At 37.1% G+C, this 15,676-nt stretch overlaps 1 protein-coding gene across 2 annotated transcripts in view; it reads right to left on the minus strand.

Annotated features, from left to right (window-relative positions):
* LOC113099825 (integral membrane protein GPR137B-like) overlaps positions 1–15,676 on the minus strand; it is a 17,497-nt gene continuing 1,821 nt past the window's right edge. For both annotated transcript variants that reach the window (XM_026264776.1, XM_026264777.1), the window contains 7 exons: positions 13,342–13,761; positions 11,161–11,210; positions 10,864–11,086; positions 9,278–9,427; positions 9,074–9,202; positions 2,465–2,586; positions 1–728 (listed from right to left, as the gene is read on the minus strand). In XM_026264776.1, coding sequence (XP_026120561.1) covers positions 626–728; positions 2,465–2,586; positions 9,074–9,202; positions 9,278–9,427; positions 10,864–11,086; positions 11,161–11,210; positions 13,342–13,731 — 1,167 coding nt within the window. In that variant the 5' untranslated portion in view covers positions 13,732–13,761 and the 3' untranslated portion in view covers positions 1–625. The remainder of the gene's footprint in view (positions 729–2,464; positions 2,587–9,073; positions 9,203–9,277; positions 9,428–10,863; positions 11,087–11,160; positions 11,211–13,341; positions 13,762–15,676) is intronic.

The raw sequence follows: 15,676 nt of genomic DNA on the forward strand, positions 1-15,676 counted from the left end.
TTTGAACAGCAGATGATTTATTTTTGTGGAAGGTGATGAACATCATCCTCATCACAAATCAACAAATGAGAATCACATGATCAGTGTATTTACAGTGTTATTCATCATAAATATAAAGACATCGTGTCATTTCAACCTTAGTGGACAACTTACAACAGCTAAAGAGAAACACATGAAATAACAGAAATGCATGCCTTACACATTATTTCATGATTCTGATTGGAACTATTGGAATCACAATGGAGATGTGATCATGTTGTGAATCTAAACAGACGCTCAGCACAAGTCTGTGTTCAGAAGGTGATCTAACAAACTCTGCTGCACTTTTTAGTTTGTATCAAACTCCAGGATTTGCAAGAGTGTGTTTGCTCTGTTGTGCAGCGTGCAGTGGAACACAAATTAAAACGTAAAGTAGAAATATTATGAAATATCTTGTGTGTCATTCTGAACACAGCCTCGTTTAGAAGCTTCATCACTCTGACCGCGGTCGCCATGACGATGAGCACTGCTCTGGACTCAGTTGCCATGGCGACTCACACTTACAGAGCATCGTGTCCATTAGTGTGTGTGTGTGTGTGTGTGTGTGTGTGTGTTTAAAGTGCAGAGCTGTATCGCTGTAGCGTCGTTAGCGGTTGAGTCCCACGGTTGCCGATGACGACCGCGGCTCGTCTCCTCCCAGATGGACCAGGAAGCTGCTGCTGCTCCAGTCGAAGCCATCCGTCGACAAACTGAACACAAACATCTGAATCAGCTCATATTACAATAATCTCTAAGACTCAGACAATAACACGCATTTACTTTTTAATTAATTTTTTATATTTCTCTCTCTTTGGTTAATTTTTATTTCAGTTTTGGTCATTTTATTCTATTTATTAACATTAATTTACTTTCTTAATTCGTTTTTCACATATATATCTCTTTAGTCGAGTTTTAGTTCTAATTTTTTATTTTAGTAAATTTTAGATTATTTATAAGTTTAATTTACTTTTCAATTTGTTATTTTATTTCTATCTTTTTCATTCATTTTATTTCAGTTTTAGTCATTTTAGTACTTGTACTTGATTTGATTTAGTTTGTGAGGCAATATTTCTATTGTAAGTTTTTCCTCTTGTACTGATGTTTTGTGTTCTCAGTGTTTGTAGTCATACACTAACACACTCACACACACACACACGCACACACACACACACTAGGGATGGGTATCGTTAAGGTTTTAACGGTATTACTACTCTTTCCGATACTGCTTAACGGTCCGGTACTTTAACGGTATTCTTATCGGTACTTGTGTTGTGTTACTTTGTGTTGTGTTAGGCAGTCGAAAGCTTTGCATTTCTCTGTCTGCACATAATGCACTTTTGAAAGATGCTTTGACAGATTGCTTGTGTTTTCCGCCCTTACATGAAAATTTTTTTTGCACTTATTACGACCAGCATTATCTGCATCAACTCTAGTGAAGTATAACCACACTTCGGAACGTTTTGCTCTCTCCGCCATCGTCACTCTTTGTATTAAGCAGGAGTTTTCATACTGTAAGGGGCCGTTCACATATCGCGTCTAAAAACACGTGGAAAACTCTAGGCGCGCCGCTTTCTGATTTTTTTCCCCGAAAGCCTTCGGCACTTGCGCTCCTGAGGAGTCTGCCATAGCTAAGCAACCATGACCTGCTGTCTCCATGAAGACGCGGAAACTTCAGCAATAGATAAATGGATTTGCAGCACTAAAAACTGCTTGCAGTAGCTCTGCTACTAAATTACTTTAAAAATCCACATACAGCTATCAGCTGTTCCTTCATCTTGGCTGAGCTTTCAACGTTGTTACGGAAAAGGTGAGGAAGTTACATGACCTGCGGTGCGCTTGCGGCATTCTGAAAAGTTGAGATGTTTTTAACTCTATGCTGTACGGACGCGCCTGGAAAAAACGAGCTTGCCGCACCGCGTGCGCATCGTGACTGCGTTGCTTCCATTTTGAGCGTGCATACCGCGCGCCTACATTTGAAATAACAAACGTGAAAGCGCAAAAGACGCGATATGTGAACCGCTCCTTATGTGTGTGTGTGTGTGTGCGGTGCGCTCGTTCTTGTGTGTTTGTGTGTGTGTGTGTGTGTGTGTGTGTATAACTGACAGACAGCCTCTGCGCCACGCATGAGAGATCTCGCAGATTTCACAGACAAACGTCTTAATATGATCGCACATTAGAAATGTTTGGTGAGGTAAAATGTGCACGATAACATTATTAAGCAAAAATACATAGTACATAAATTTTTTCCCCTCCAGTACACTCTCACACACTCACACACACTTTCACACACACACACTCACACACACTCTCTCTCACACACAAACACACACACTTACACACACACACTATCTCTCACACACACACACACACACTTACACACACACTATCTCTCACACACACACACACACACAGACACACACACACACACAGCAGCCGCGGGGTCTACCTGGTCGAGGCGGTCACCGGATGGGAAGTCCAGGCTAAATCATCGTCGCTATCGTAGCGTCTGGGATTGTCGAAGAAGTACGGCCGGTTGGAAAAGACATGGCTGGGAATCACAGAACCGCTCTAGAAAACAGCAAACAAACATCTCCAGTGAGCTGAGCTGAGGAACACGTGCTCTTCGTACAACAAACACACATCTACAGTGAGGAACACAAGCTCTTCATACAGCAAACACACATCTCCAGTGAGGAACACGTGCTCTTCGTACAGCAAACACACATCTCCAGTGAGGAACACAAGCTCTTCATACAGCAAAAACACATCTCCAGTGAGGAACACATGCTCTTCATAAAGCAAACACACATCTCCAGTGAGGAACACAAGCTCTTCATACAGCAAAAACACATCTCCAGTGAGGAACACGTGCTCTTCATACAGCAAACACACATCTCCAGTGAGGAACACAAGCTCTTCATACAGCAAAAACACATCTCCAGTGAGGAACACGTGTTCTTCATACAGCAAACACACATCTCCAGTGAGGAACACAAGCTCTTCATACAGCAAAAACACATCTCCAGTGAGGAACACGTGCTCTTCGTACAGCAAACACACATCTCCAGTGAGGAACACAAGCTCTTCATACAGCAAAAACACATCTCCAGTGAGGAACACGTGCTCTTCATACAGCAAACACACATCTCCAGTGAGGAACACAAGCTCTTCATACAGCAAAAACACATCTCCAGTGAGGAACACGTGCTCTTCATACAGCAAAAACACATCTCCAGTGAGGAACACGTGCTCTTCATACAGCAAACACACATCTCCAGTGAGGAACACGTGCTCTTCGTAAAGCAAACACACATCTCCAGTGAGGAACACAAGCTCTTCATACAGCAAAAACACATCTCCAGTGAGGAACACGTGCTCTTCATACAGCAAACACACATCTCCAGTGAGGAACACAAGCTCTTCATACAGCAAAAACACATCTCCAGTGAGGAACACGTGCTCTTCATACAGCAAAAACACATCTCCAGTGAGGAACACGTGCTCTTCATACAGCAAACACACATCTCCAGTGAGGAACACAAGCTCTTCATACAGCAAAAACACATCTCCAGTGAGGAACATGTGCTCTTCATACAGCAAACACACATCTCCAGTGAGCCGAGCTGAGGAACACGTGCTCTTCGTACAGCAAACACACATCTCCAGTGAGCCGAGCTGAGGAACACGTGCTCTTCGTACAGCAAACACACATCTCCAGTGAGCCGAGCTGAGGAACACGTGCTCTTCGTACAGCAAACACACATCTCCAGTGAGGAACACAAGCTCTTCATACAGCAAACACACATCTCCGCTGAGCTGAGGGACACAAGCTGTTCGTACAGTAAACACACATCTCCATTGAGCTGAGCTGAGGAACACGTGCTCTTCATACAGCAAACACACATCTCCAGTGAGGAACACAAGCTCTTCATACAGCAAACACACATCTCCAGTGAGCCGAACTGAGGAACACGTGCTCTTCGTACAGCAAACACACATCTCCAGTGAGCCAAGCTGAGGAACACGTGCTCTTCATACAGCAAACACACATCTCCAGTGAGGAACACAAGCTCTTCATACAGCAAACACACATCTCCAGTGAGGAACACAAGCTCTTCATACAGCAAACACACATCTCCGCTGAGCTGAGGGACACAAGCTGTTCGTACAGTAAACACACATCTCCAGTGAGCTGAGCTGAGGAACACGTGCTCTTCATACAGCAAACACACATCTCCAATGAGGAACACAAGCTCTTCATACAGCAAACACACATCTCCAGTGTGGAACACGTGCTCTTCGTACAGCAAACACACATCTTCAGTGAGCCGAGCTGAGGAACACGTGCTCTTCATACAGCAAACACACATCTCCAGTGAGGAACACAAGCTCTTCATACAGCAAACACACATCTCCGCTGAGCTGAGGGACACAAGCTGTTCGTACAGCAAACACACATCTCCAGTGAGCTGAGCTTAGGAACACATGCTCTTCATCCAGCAAACACACATCTCCAGTGAGGAACACAAGCTCTTCATACAGCAAACACACATCTCCGCTGAGCTGAGGGACACAAGCTGTTCGTAGAGCAAACACACATCTCCAGTGAGCTGAGCTTAGGAACACGTGCTCTTCATACAGCAAACACACATCTCCGCTGAGCTGAGGGACACAAGCTGTTCGTACAGCAAACACACATCTCCAGTGAGCTGAGCTGAGGAACACGTGATCTTCGTACAGCAAACACACATCTCCAGTGAGCCGGGCTGAGGAACACGTGCTCTTCGTACGGCAAACACACATCTCCAGTGAGCCGGGCTGAGGAACACGTGCTCTTCGTACAGCAAACACACATCTTCAGTGAGCCGAGCTGAGGAACACGTGCTCTTCATACAGCAAACACACATCTCCAGTGAGGAACACGTGCTCTTCATACAGCAAACACACATCTCCAGTGAGGAACACGTGCTCTTCATACAGCAAACACACATCTCCAGTGAGCCAAGCTGAGGAACACGTGCTCTTCATACAGCAAACACACATCTCCAGTGAGGAACACGTGCTCTTCATACAGCAAACACACATCTCCAGTGAGCTGAGCTGATGAACACGTGCTCTTCATACAGCAAACACACATCTCCAGTGAGGAACACGTGCTCTTCATACAGCAAACACACATCTCCAGTGAGGAACACGTGCTCTTCATACAGCAAACACACATCTCCAGTGAGCCAAGCTGAGGAACACGTGCTCTTCATACAGCAAACACACATCTCCAGTGAGGAACACAAGCTCTTCATACAGCAAACACACATCTCCGCTGAGCTGAGGGACACAAGCTGTTCGTACAGCAAACACACATCTCCAGTGAACCGAGCTGAGGAACACGTGATCTTCGTACAGCAAACACACATCTCCAGTGAGCCGGGCTGAGGAACACGTGCTCTTCGTACAGCAAACACACATCTCCAGTGAGCCGGGCTGAGGAACACGTGCTCTTCGTACAGCAAACACACATCTTCAGTGAGCCGAGCTGAGGAACACGTGCTCTTCATACAGCAAACACACATCTCCAGTGAGGAACACGTGCTCTTCATACAGCAAACACACATCTCCAGTGAGGAACACGTGCTCTTCATACAGCAAACACACATCTCCAGTGAGCCAAGCTGAGGAACACGTGCTCTTCATACAGCAAACACACATCTCCAGTGAGGAACACGTGCTCTTCATACAGCAAACACACATCTCCAGTGAGCTGAGCTGATGAACACGTGCTCTTCATACAGCAAACACACATCTCCAGTGAGGAACACGTGCTCTTCATACAGCAAACACACATCTCCAGTGAGGAACACGTGCTCTTCATACAGCAAACACACATCTCCAGTGAGCCAAGCTGAGGAACACGTGCTCTTCATACAGCAAACACACATCTCCAGTGAGGAACACGTGCTCTTCATACAGCAAACACACATCTCCAGTGAGCTGAGCTGAGGAACACGTGCTCTTCATACAGCAAACACACATCTCCAGTGAGGAACACGTGCTCTTCATACAGCAAACACACATCTCCAGTGAGCCAAGCTGAGGAACACGTGCTCTTCATACAGCAAACACACATCTCCAGTGAGGAACACGTGCTCTTCATACAGCAAACACACATCTCCAGTGAGCTGAGCTGATGAACACGTGCTCTTCATACAGCAAACACACATCTCCAGTGAGGAACACAAGCTCTTCATACAGCAAACACACATCTCCAGTGAGGAACACGTGCTCTTCGTACAGCAAACACACATCTTCAGTGAGCCGAGCTGAGGAACACGTGCTCTTCGTACAGCAAACACACATCTCCACTGAGCTGAGGGACACAAGCTGTTCGTACAGTAAACACACATCTCCAGTGAGGAACACAAGCTCTTCATACAGCAAACACACATCTCCAGTGAGGAACACGTGCTCTTCGTACAGCAAACACACATCTTCAGTGAGGAACACGTGCTCTTCATACAGCAAACACACATCTCCAGTGAGGAACACAAGCTCTTCATACAGCAAACACACATCTCCAGTGAGGAACACGTGCTCTTCACACAGTAAACACTAGGGCTGTGAATCTTTGGCAAGGCAGCGATTCGATTCGATTACATTTCATAGGTTTTCGATTCGATTCAAGAACGATTTTTGCTAATTTAGAACGATTCAATTCGATTCGATTCACAATTAAATTCGATTCGATTCGATTATAACGATTCGATTCTGCATTCTTTAAGTGCATTCACAGGATTATTTAAATGCTTCTAATAAATTCTTTAAATGTTTAGTCAGGGGGCAAATTACAGTAGCATTTATGGTTGGAGAATCATAGGTTAGAAAAAAAAAAACTTTTGTCCATTGTTAAATGCTAGTTTAATGATGCGACATGGCATACGTAAAAATGTATGTAAGCCAAGTTTTTAAAAAAGAGCTTAAATAGTTTTATGTATAAGCTAACATTTTGTCACACCAGGGGCATAGCCATCATTTCAGAAGTGACAGAAATGTCAAATACAATCATTTTATGTATGTAGCCTACATAATAATAATAATAATAATAATAATAATAATAATTATTATTATTATTATTTACAAGGAATTATCTTCTTTAACTACTTTTAATTAGCTGTAATAAATCAAATACACTGCTGGACAATAATCAATCATTTGTAATCAATATTTTTTTCATAATGGCAATTTTATGGTTGTTTTATATAGTAGGCTACATTTAATTAGCAATTATTTAAATTTTCTGCACAGAATAAGGTAGAAAATATACTTTATAGTTTCTGTACTGTAATAAATGTCAATTAGCACTGCATCATTCATAAATTGTTAGGGTTTTTTTTTTTTCATCAGTTCATTCTGCTTTTATTCAGTTTAGCTCATACCTGTCAAGTATCCCGTTTTGGCCGGGAAAGTCACGTATTTTACCCTTCTTTCCCGCCGTCCTCCCGTATTAGTATTTTCCCGTAAATCTCCCGTATTTTTTTTTTGTTTTTTTTTTACCTGCGTTATTAATAAAATAGTAATAAAAAAAACATTCCCAATCTGAGCTCTGTCACTAGTCTCGCGATTACTCCCACCTGTAGTAGCCTGTCGCGAGGGGTGTGTGAGGTCAGATGACATGAGTTATAACGTGGGAAAAACAACAACAACAAAAGAAAAAACAGAGACGGATGATGGATGCTACAATAGAGAGTGAAGGCACACCTGCCAAAAAACCAAAACCCATGTGTAAATACCGTGATAAATGGGACAGCGAATTTTACTTTTTTTAAAGAATGCAAAGTCTGCAACAAATTGGTACAACAACTCACTAAAAGAGTAAAAGAAAAGTTATGTGAAATGAAAAGAAAAACTGTTAAAGAAAAGCAATATGAAATGAAAAGAATGTGTGGAATTAAAATAAAATGTAAATGTAAAGACAAGCAATGTTAAATTAACAGAAAATATGCAAATAAGCCTTTAAATAAATGCTCTTCATATATACCCTTTTGTGTTTTAATTTGGGCTATAACACCTGTCTTAAAATGTAAGGGATACTGGAGCTTTGTTGGGGTGGTGGGACTGCTCGCAATGGGCGCTGGAAAATTTCCCTTATTTTCAAATCCAAAACTTGACAGGTATGGTTTAGCTGCAGATATAGCCTGGCACGTCTATGAGAGCGAGATCGCTTCTCTTTCAGTGTGAAAACGTCTTCATCTCAATGTAACTTTTCCTCTCCATCAGCGAATGATTCTGAGAGAAAACGTGCCAGATGTCTGTTTGCTAATGAAACAAACGCTACTTTCATGCATCTGATTATCAGATAAATCTCGCGCTCTCATTTCAAGGTCGTTGTTAATGCTGTGGTTAATTTTACAAGTTTCCTTTGTATATTCGGTTCATCCGCATTGTTTAAAAACATTTATCATTTAATGGATCTGTGCGTATGATTTAGACACTTACATTTCTGCTCCGTCCATGCAATAAATACAGCTGTCAGCGTCTCCGGTAACTCCGTCGGTAAGATGCAGAGAGCCATTGACAAACTACAGAAAAGTAAAACTACTTCACGTTAGCATTACTGTCCACGCGTCCTATAGATCACACGTCAGCTGCGTCAGAGACGAACGGAGCGCGAGCGCAATCCTGTGACAGTCTCAGGCGGTAAACTGTCGAGCGCGTGAAGGACAGATAAGAGGCACGATTCACGAACACTCTTTAAGGTCTCCATTAATTTGTGCGTGTAGTAATTTAATGTGTATACATTTTGAAAGCTTTGAATCGCTATAGAAATCGCGATTCATTCGATTCTTAGCATTTTGAATCGATTGCTTTCCAAGATCGGCGATTCACGATTCAAAAATCATGTTTCAAGATCGATGCATATGAATCGACAGGGTTTGTAATCGATGCATCGAGAAAACGAGTGAATCGTTTCACCCCTAGTAAACACACATCTCCAGTGAGCTGAGCTGAGGAACACGTGCTCTTCATACAGTTAACACTCCTCCCATCTGCTCCGGCTCACCCGGTCCTGGGCCGGCTTCCGCACCCGGAAAAAGAAGACGACGAGAGACGTGGGCAGCAGCTCCCAGACGAACAGAATCACACCGAACACGATGTAACCGGCGTCTCCCAGACTGGAGCGCAGATCCGCCTGCACAGAAACAGCATTACTTCTGCTCTTCACCAGGGTCTCAGGAGTAGAGAAGAAGAGGTGTGTGAGGCTCACCTGATCCGACACGTTATACCAGTCGTAATCGAACGAGTCGATGCTCTCGATGTCGCTCAGAGCCAGAACCACCAGATTATAACAAGCTCGCGAGGCGTACAGCAGGATCACCATCAGCCCGATCAGAGTCACCTGACACACAGACGTGCCCTGACAAACATCCACAAACAACCTATATGCATTTATTACATTAACTTGAGATATCACGTTAAAATTGAACAACATCTGTGTGTTCACGGGTTTCTGATGACCATTAAAGGCAACATGAAATGCAATTAAACAAATAAAATATTTCTTAACATTTTAATAATAAAATATATATATTTTAAATTTTAGATTTTATTGTGATTTTAAATTAATAATTAATTTAATTATTTATTCATTTGACATTTTATTACCGTAATTTGACATGAACCAAAAGAAAACATTACCGTCTCCAGCCACGAGAGGGCGCTCTATGCTGCTCAGTGTTCCTGTAGCATACCACTGAAGCACTGAGCAGCATAGAGCGCCCTCTCGTGGCTGGAGATGGTAATGCTTTCTCTTGGTTCCTGGTTCTAAATAAATGCGACTTATAGTCCGAAAAATACGGTATGTACATTTTATATTTTTATTGTTATTCACAATTTTAATTTTTTTATGACTTAACTGAACTTGTAGTAGGTGTTTAATTTTGTTTTTAAATTATTATAATTTTACATTGTAATACTTTTTAAATAAGTGTTTCTAATTTTGAATGTTTTTATTTTAAAATATATGATTTAATAAATTGATGTTTTGTTTTTTAATTATTTAAATGTAATATTTACATTTTTGTAAGTGTTTTTTTTTTACAATTATTATAACTAAATTATTACTATGATATTATTATTATTATCAAATACAACCATTGAATTTGGTTTTACATTTAAATTAAATCGTTTTAATTTATTTGAATCAATTGAAATGTTTTGTATGTTTCAAATTCTTTAAATGTTAAACTTTTATAATTGTTTTTAATTTTTTTTAAGTGTTTAATTTTTATTGGTTTAAAAATATAAAATAAAATTATTACTGTTGTATTGTTATTAAATTTATACTTTTACATTATCATGATTTAATTTTTTTAAGTGTTTTTAATTTATTGTAAATTTTCGTTTTGGTTATTTTAACATTATTATTATTATTATTATTATTATTATTATTATTATTATTATTATTATTATTATTATTATTATTATAAATACAAACAATATATATTTTGTACTTTTTAACTATATATTTTTGCATTTTATTTTTGTTTAAAAATTATAATAATTAAACATTACATTTACTATTGTATTACTATTATTATTAAATAATTATTTGTTTTAATTTTACATTTTTATGATTTATTTTTTATTATTATTAATATAAAACTGTTGAAATTATTATTATTATTATTATTATTATTATTATTATTATTATTATTATTATTATTATTATTATTAAATACAATTGTGTGTTTTAATTTGATACTTTTGTGACTTAGCTTTTCATCCATCCAGTTTGGGGAACTCTAATGTTGTGTGAATGAAGACAGATCAGATCTGAGGTGTGTTTGTCACCTTGGTCTCCAGGTAGATGCTGGCGAGCGACATCTTGGCGATCTTGTAGAGACAGACGGCGAGTGAGACGGCGCAGAGGACGAAGAGCGAGTCGTTGATGGCCACACGCACCAGAACGACGCTCTTGACCTCAGCGAGGCTGGTCTTCACCAGAAGAGCACAGGTCAGATTGACCAGAAGAAACAGCAGACTCACGCTGAAGAACAGCAGATAGAGAGGAAGCCTGCGGACGCAGCAGAACATCAGCACACGAGCAGCTTCACACACAGACGCTCAAATATCAGCTTAAACACGCACTTATACTTCAGCAGCTGAGGAGAGAACTTCGACTTGGCCTTGAAGAAAACCTGCCGAAACAAACACCGCTCACCGTCATTATCACCGACTCATTAGAGACCAATACATACATTTCAAATCAAATCAAAAGAATGTTTTAATTATATTGTAAAAATCGTTTTAATAATTTACTAATATTTTGTTGTGTTTAAATAGTTGATGCAAAGCTAATAATAACGTAAAAAAATGCAAAATCACATTAAATCATAAAATTGCAAAATAAACAACATGATTCTGAGATAAAAACAATCAAAATAAAGAACATGAATGAATGATCTTAACAAAAAATAATAATACAAAAAATGTGTGTATATATAATACATATATATAATATTTAAATAATTTTATATTATATATATTATTTAAAAATACATTTTGATGGCATGCAAGTAAACATAAAATATTTCATATTTATTCATTTATTTTAGTTATACTTATTTGTTCTAATTTTACATTTTAAGAATTTATTCATTTTCTAATATTTCATTTTCAATTACTAAAAAAAATATAAATTTTTATAAATATAAATTTTTAATGTTCTATTTTAATTTTACAATTATTTATTTTAATTTAAATAAATGTTTTTATGTTTTGTTTTAATTTCTTTTTTATGTTTTTAGTTTTTTTATTCATTTTACTTTTGTTATGATATCATGTTGGTTATCAAATTCATTTTATATGTTTTAAAAAAATATATGTGTTTTTAATAATATTTGTGTTTATATTATATTAAACATATTTTTATTATTTAGGATTGTAAAAACATTTTATGCATTTTTCACCTTTTTTTAATTGTATTTAGAAGATTAAAAAGTCATATATTAAATATCTCATATTTAAGGAGGTGAGAGGAGCACTTTGGCTGTGGTTCTTCATCATCCTCATCCTCATCGTGAGTGACTGATGAAGGAGTCTCTCCGGAGTTAGTAATGATCAGAGACTCTGAAGCTGATATTAGACTCAGTCTTCGCTGGATTCACTGCACACTCGTCATCGAACATGACGCAGATCCAGTCTCAATGTAGGCCACACGTGTTTGAACACGAGCTGAAGACACAGCTTTCATGTTCCCTAAATCTATTCCTAGACAGACTAAATCATACCAGTGAAACACAGGAGTTTAATTATTTGATGTGTAATGTCTATCAGAACTCTATTCAAGTGATACAGGAATAACGTCTTACTAGTGAACACTTCAAGGGAATCAGATTAATAGCTGTAGCTATTTTCAAATAAATAGTTCCTTTATTTTTATTGTATCCTATTAAGAATCGCCCAGTTGGCATTCTATATAATTATTTTTAGTTGTTTTTTTTAATTATTATTATTTCTTTTCATTTTACATTTTCATTTTTTTGTTTTATTTTGACTTTTATTTTTTAACTATTATTTTTTAAGATGTTTTTATTATGTTACTAATTATAAGCTATTCATCAACCTTTTGGGGGCACTAAAGTTTACTTAAATGTATTTATTTTTTTTCTATTGGATACTGTGTAATGTTTAATTAGAATTCTACTCAAATTTAAATTTGTGTGTATTTTTTTATCTTTTTATTTTTTTATTATTTTAGTTTTAGTGTTTTATTTTCATTTTATGTAAAGATGATTCATTTATTTATGTTTTATTTTATAATTATGTTGTTTATTTTAGCATTTTACGATTTAATGTTGATTTACATTTTTATTATGTTATTATTATGAGCTTTTCATCAACTATTCAAGCACAATAATCTATTTTAAAATAATTATTTTAAATTATTTACAACATACAGTAATTAAAATAGCATTTTATTTCATTTCAAAATTATTTAACTCAATTAAAAAAAAAATTACTAATTTAATGTTTACTTTATTATTTTTGTATAAACCTGTTGGTTATCATAATATTCAGATCTTTTTTCTTTTTTTTCTTTTTTAATAATTTTAATTAATATAATTATGACTTAATTTAATTGATTACCTATAATTATAAACAATTCAATATTTGTGTCATTGATTTTACAACCCTTTGGTCACAATGAAGTATTCTATATCATTTTGTGCAGTGTTTATTAGAATAGAAATCAATGCATATTATACAGGATACCTATAGGCATTGTAATATTGGCTCAAAATATATATTTAATTTGTGTGTGGTCACCTGAGCGCAGTAGAGGTTCATGAGGCTGAGGGTGAAGAACTGCAGGCAGACGGGGAAGCAGTAGAGCAGCCAGAAGGAGAAGGGTCCGAGAGCGTTGGCCGTCACACAGTCTCTGAAGTAGAAGGAGAAGAGCAGCGCTCGCAGAGCCGCCCACAGCAGACACAGGAACAGGAACGCCGTCTGGTAGCTGAAGCGCTTGTGTCTGTAGCGCAGCACCAGCCACAGCTGAGCGTAGATGAAGGAGAACAGCAGCGAGTAGAAGACGGTGTAGGCCAGGGTCAGGCCCAGCTTGACGAACGGAGGGATGGAGGGACTGAGCGTCGGAGGAGAGAGAGAGGCGTTCGCTCCGGACGATCCCTGCGACGGATGCTCCATGTCTGCGTCTGTCATCACCTTCCCATCAGCCTCAGACACGCACGCCTGCAGTCGTGAGGAGAGGGGGGGGGGGAGAGAGGGAGAGAGAGAGAGAGAGAGGGAGAGAGAAGGAGAGAGAGAGAGAGAGGGAGGGAGAGAGAGAGGGAGAGAGCAGAGGGGATGGAGCATGTGATCAGGATCCGGAGACTGTGATTGGCTCTGGGGTGTGAGGAGAGAGAGAGGAGGGGGGAGGGGGACAGGATGTAACTGATGCTATTTTTACATCACCCCAAAATAGAAATAGGTGATTTTTTTTAATATTCTTTAAGAGCATTACAAATGTATATATAAAAATTTGGTGAATAAAGGTATTCATTTATTGTCACATCAACCTCATAATTCATCTAAAAAAAATATTTGTACAAATTTTTAAGAGAATGGAATTTTTGTAAACTTGATAGATTTGATAGAAAATAGATTTTTTTTAAGTATTTATTTATTGTCACATCAATCTCATAATTCATCTCAAAATAAAAAATATATATAATTTTTTTAAGCTAATTAAAATGGATAAATTTGAATTAGAAAATAGAATTAATGTTTTTAAATGTATTAATTTGTCACATTAATCTCATAATTCATCTCAAATTAAAACATGTTTTTAAATATATTCTTTGAGCATTAAAAATATATACATAAACTTGATGTAAAATAAAATTAATGTTTTTTAAAGGGATTCATTTATTGTCACAAACTCATAATACATCAAAAAAAAAAAAAAAAAAAAAAAAAAAATATATATATATATATATATATATATATATATATATATATATATATATATATAACATTTTTAAGAGAAATAAAATTGATAAACTTGATAGAAAATAGAATTAATGTTGTTTAAGTATTCATTTATTATCACATCAATCTCATAATTCATTTCAAAAATATATTTTTTAAATATAATATTTAAGAGCATTACACATTTATTCATAAACTTGATAGAAAATAGAATTAATGTTGTTTGAGTATTAATTTATTGTCACATCAATCTCATAATTCACCTCAAAATGAAAAATATATATATATATATTTTTAAACATATAAATATAATTATAGAACTCATACTTTTCTAATAATAAATATAATTAAAACGAATTAGATTATTTGTTAATTTATTTTGATGTCATTCTAATTAATTACTTTTACATTTTAAGATGTTTTGTGACATTTTCATGACATTTCAGCAAATTCTTCATTAAATTCTTCAGGTTTATGTCTTTTTAGGAATAGAGTGTAACTGATACTTATTGTCAATTTATTTTCATGTTAATCTTATAATTTATCTCAATTTCAGAACAAACACAACAAATTTTTAATGCATTTTTTTAGAAACTTGTTTTGTATTTTATTTTATTTTAGTTGTTTTAAAGCTGACATTTTCATGACAATTCTTTATTTAACTCTCCAGGCTTATATCTGCGGTCATTATCAAAATCAAAACAAAGAAGTTTTTTTTTTTTAAGGAATGATGAAAATATTTTTTATTTATCCCAAATATTATTTAGTAGTTTCATGGTTTGAGGTGGCAAGTTAACAATAGTTAAGATTTTTCCATCATTAAATGATGTTTCATGGTTATGTCTTGTGATTGGATTAGTAAGATCACACATCACCACCAGAGGGCGATAATGAAACGCGAAAAATTCTGCTACCACAAACTTCTGCTGACTTGATTACAGGGTTGCCAAGTCCGCAAACCCAAATACGTGACATTTAGTTCCTGGAATGCAAATTTAGCCAAGGGGAGCTTGCCAAAAATGTGTATTTTACATGTTTTTTTACCCCTGGAATGCAATTGGGCTTGTATTGAGTATCAATTTTGCAGGGTTTTGTTTTGTAAACCTGGCAACCCTGACTGTTGAGAGGTTGCTGGCAGTGAAGATCTGGAACAGATCAATAACTCTTGGTAACTGCA

This window comes from Carassius auratus, unplaced genomic scaffold (assembly GCF_003368295.1).
Source record: "Carassius auratus strain Wakin unplaced genomic scaffold, ASM336829v1 scaf_tig00217060, whole genome shotgun sequence".
Lineage (NCBI taxonomy): Eukaryota > Metazoa > Chordata > Actinopteri > Cypriniformes > Cyprinidae > Carassius > Carassius auratus.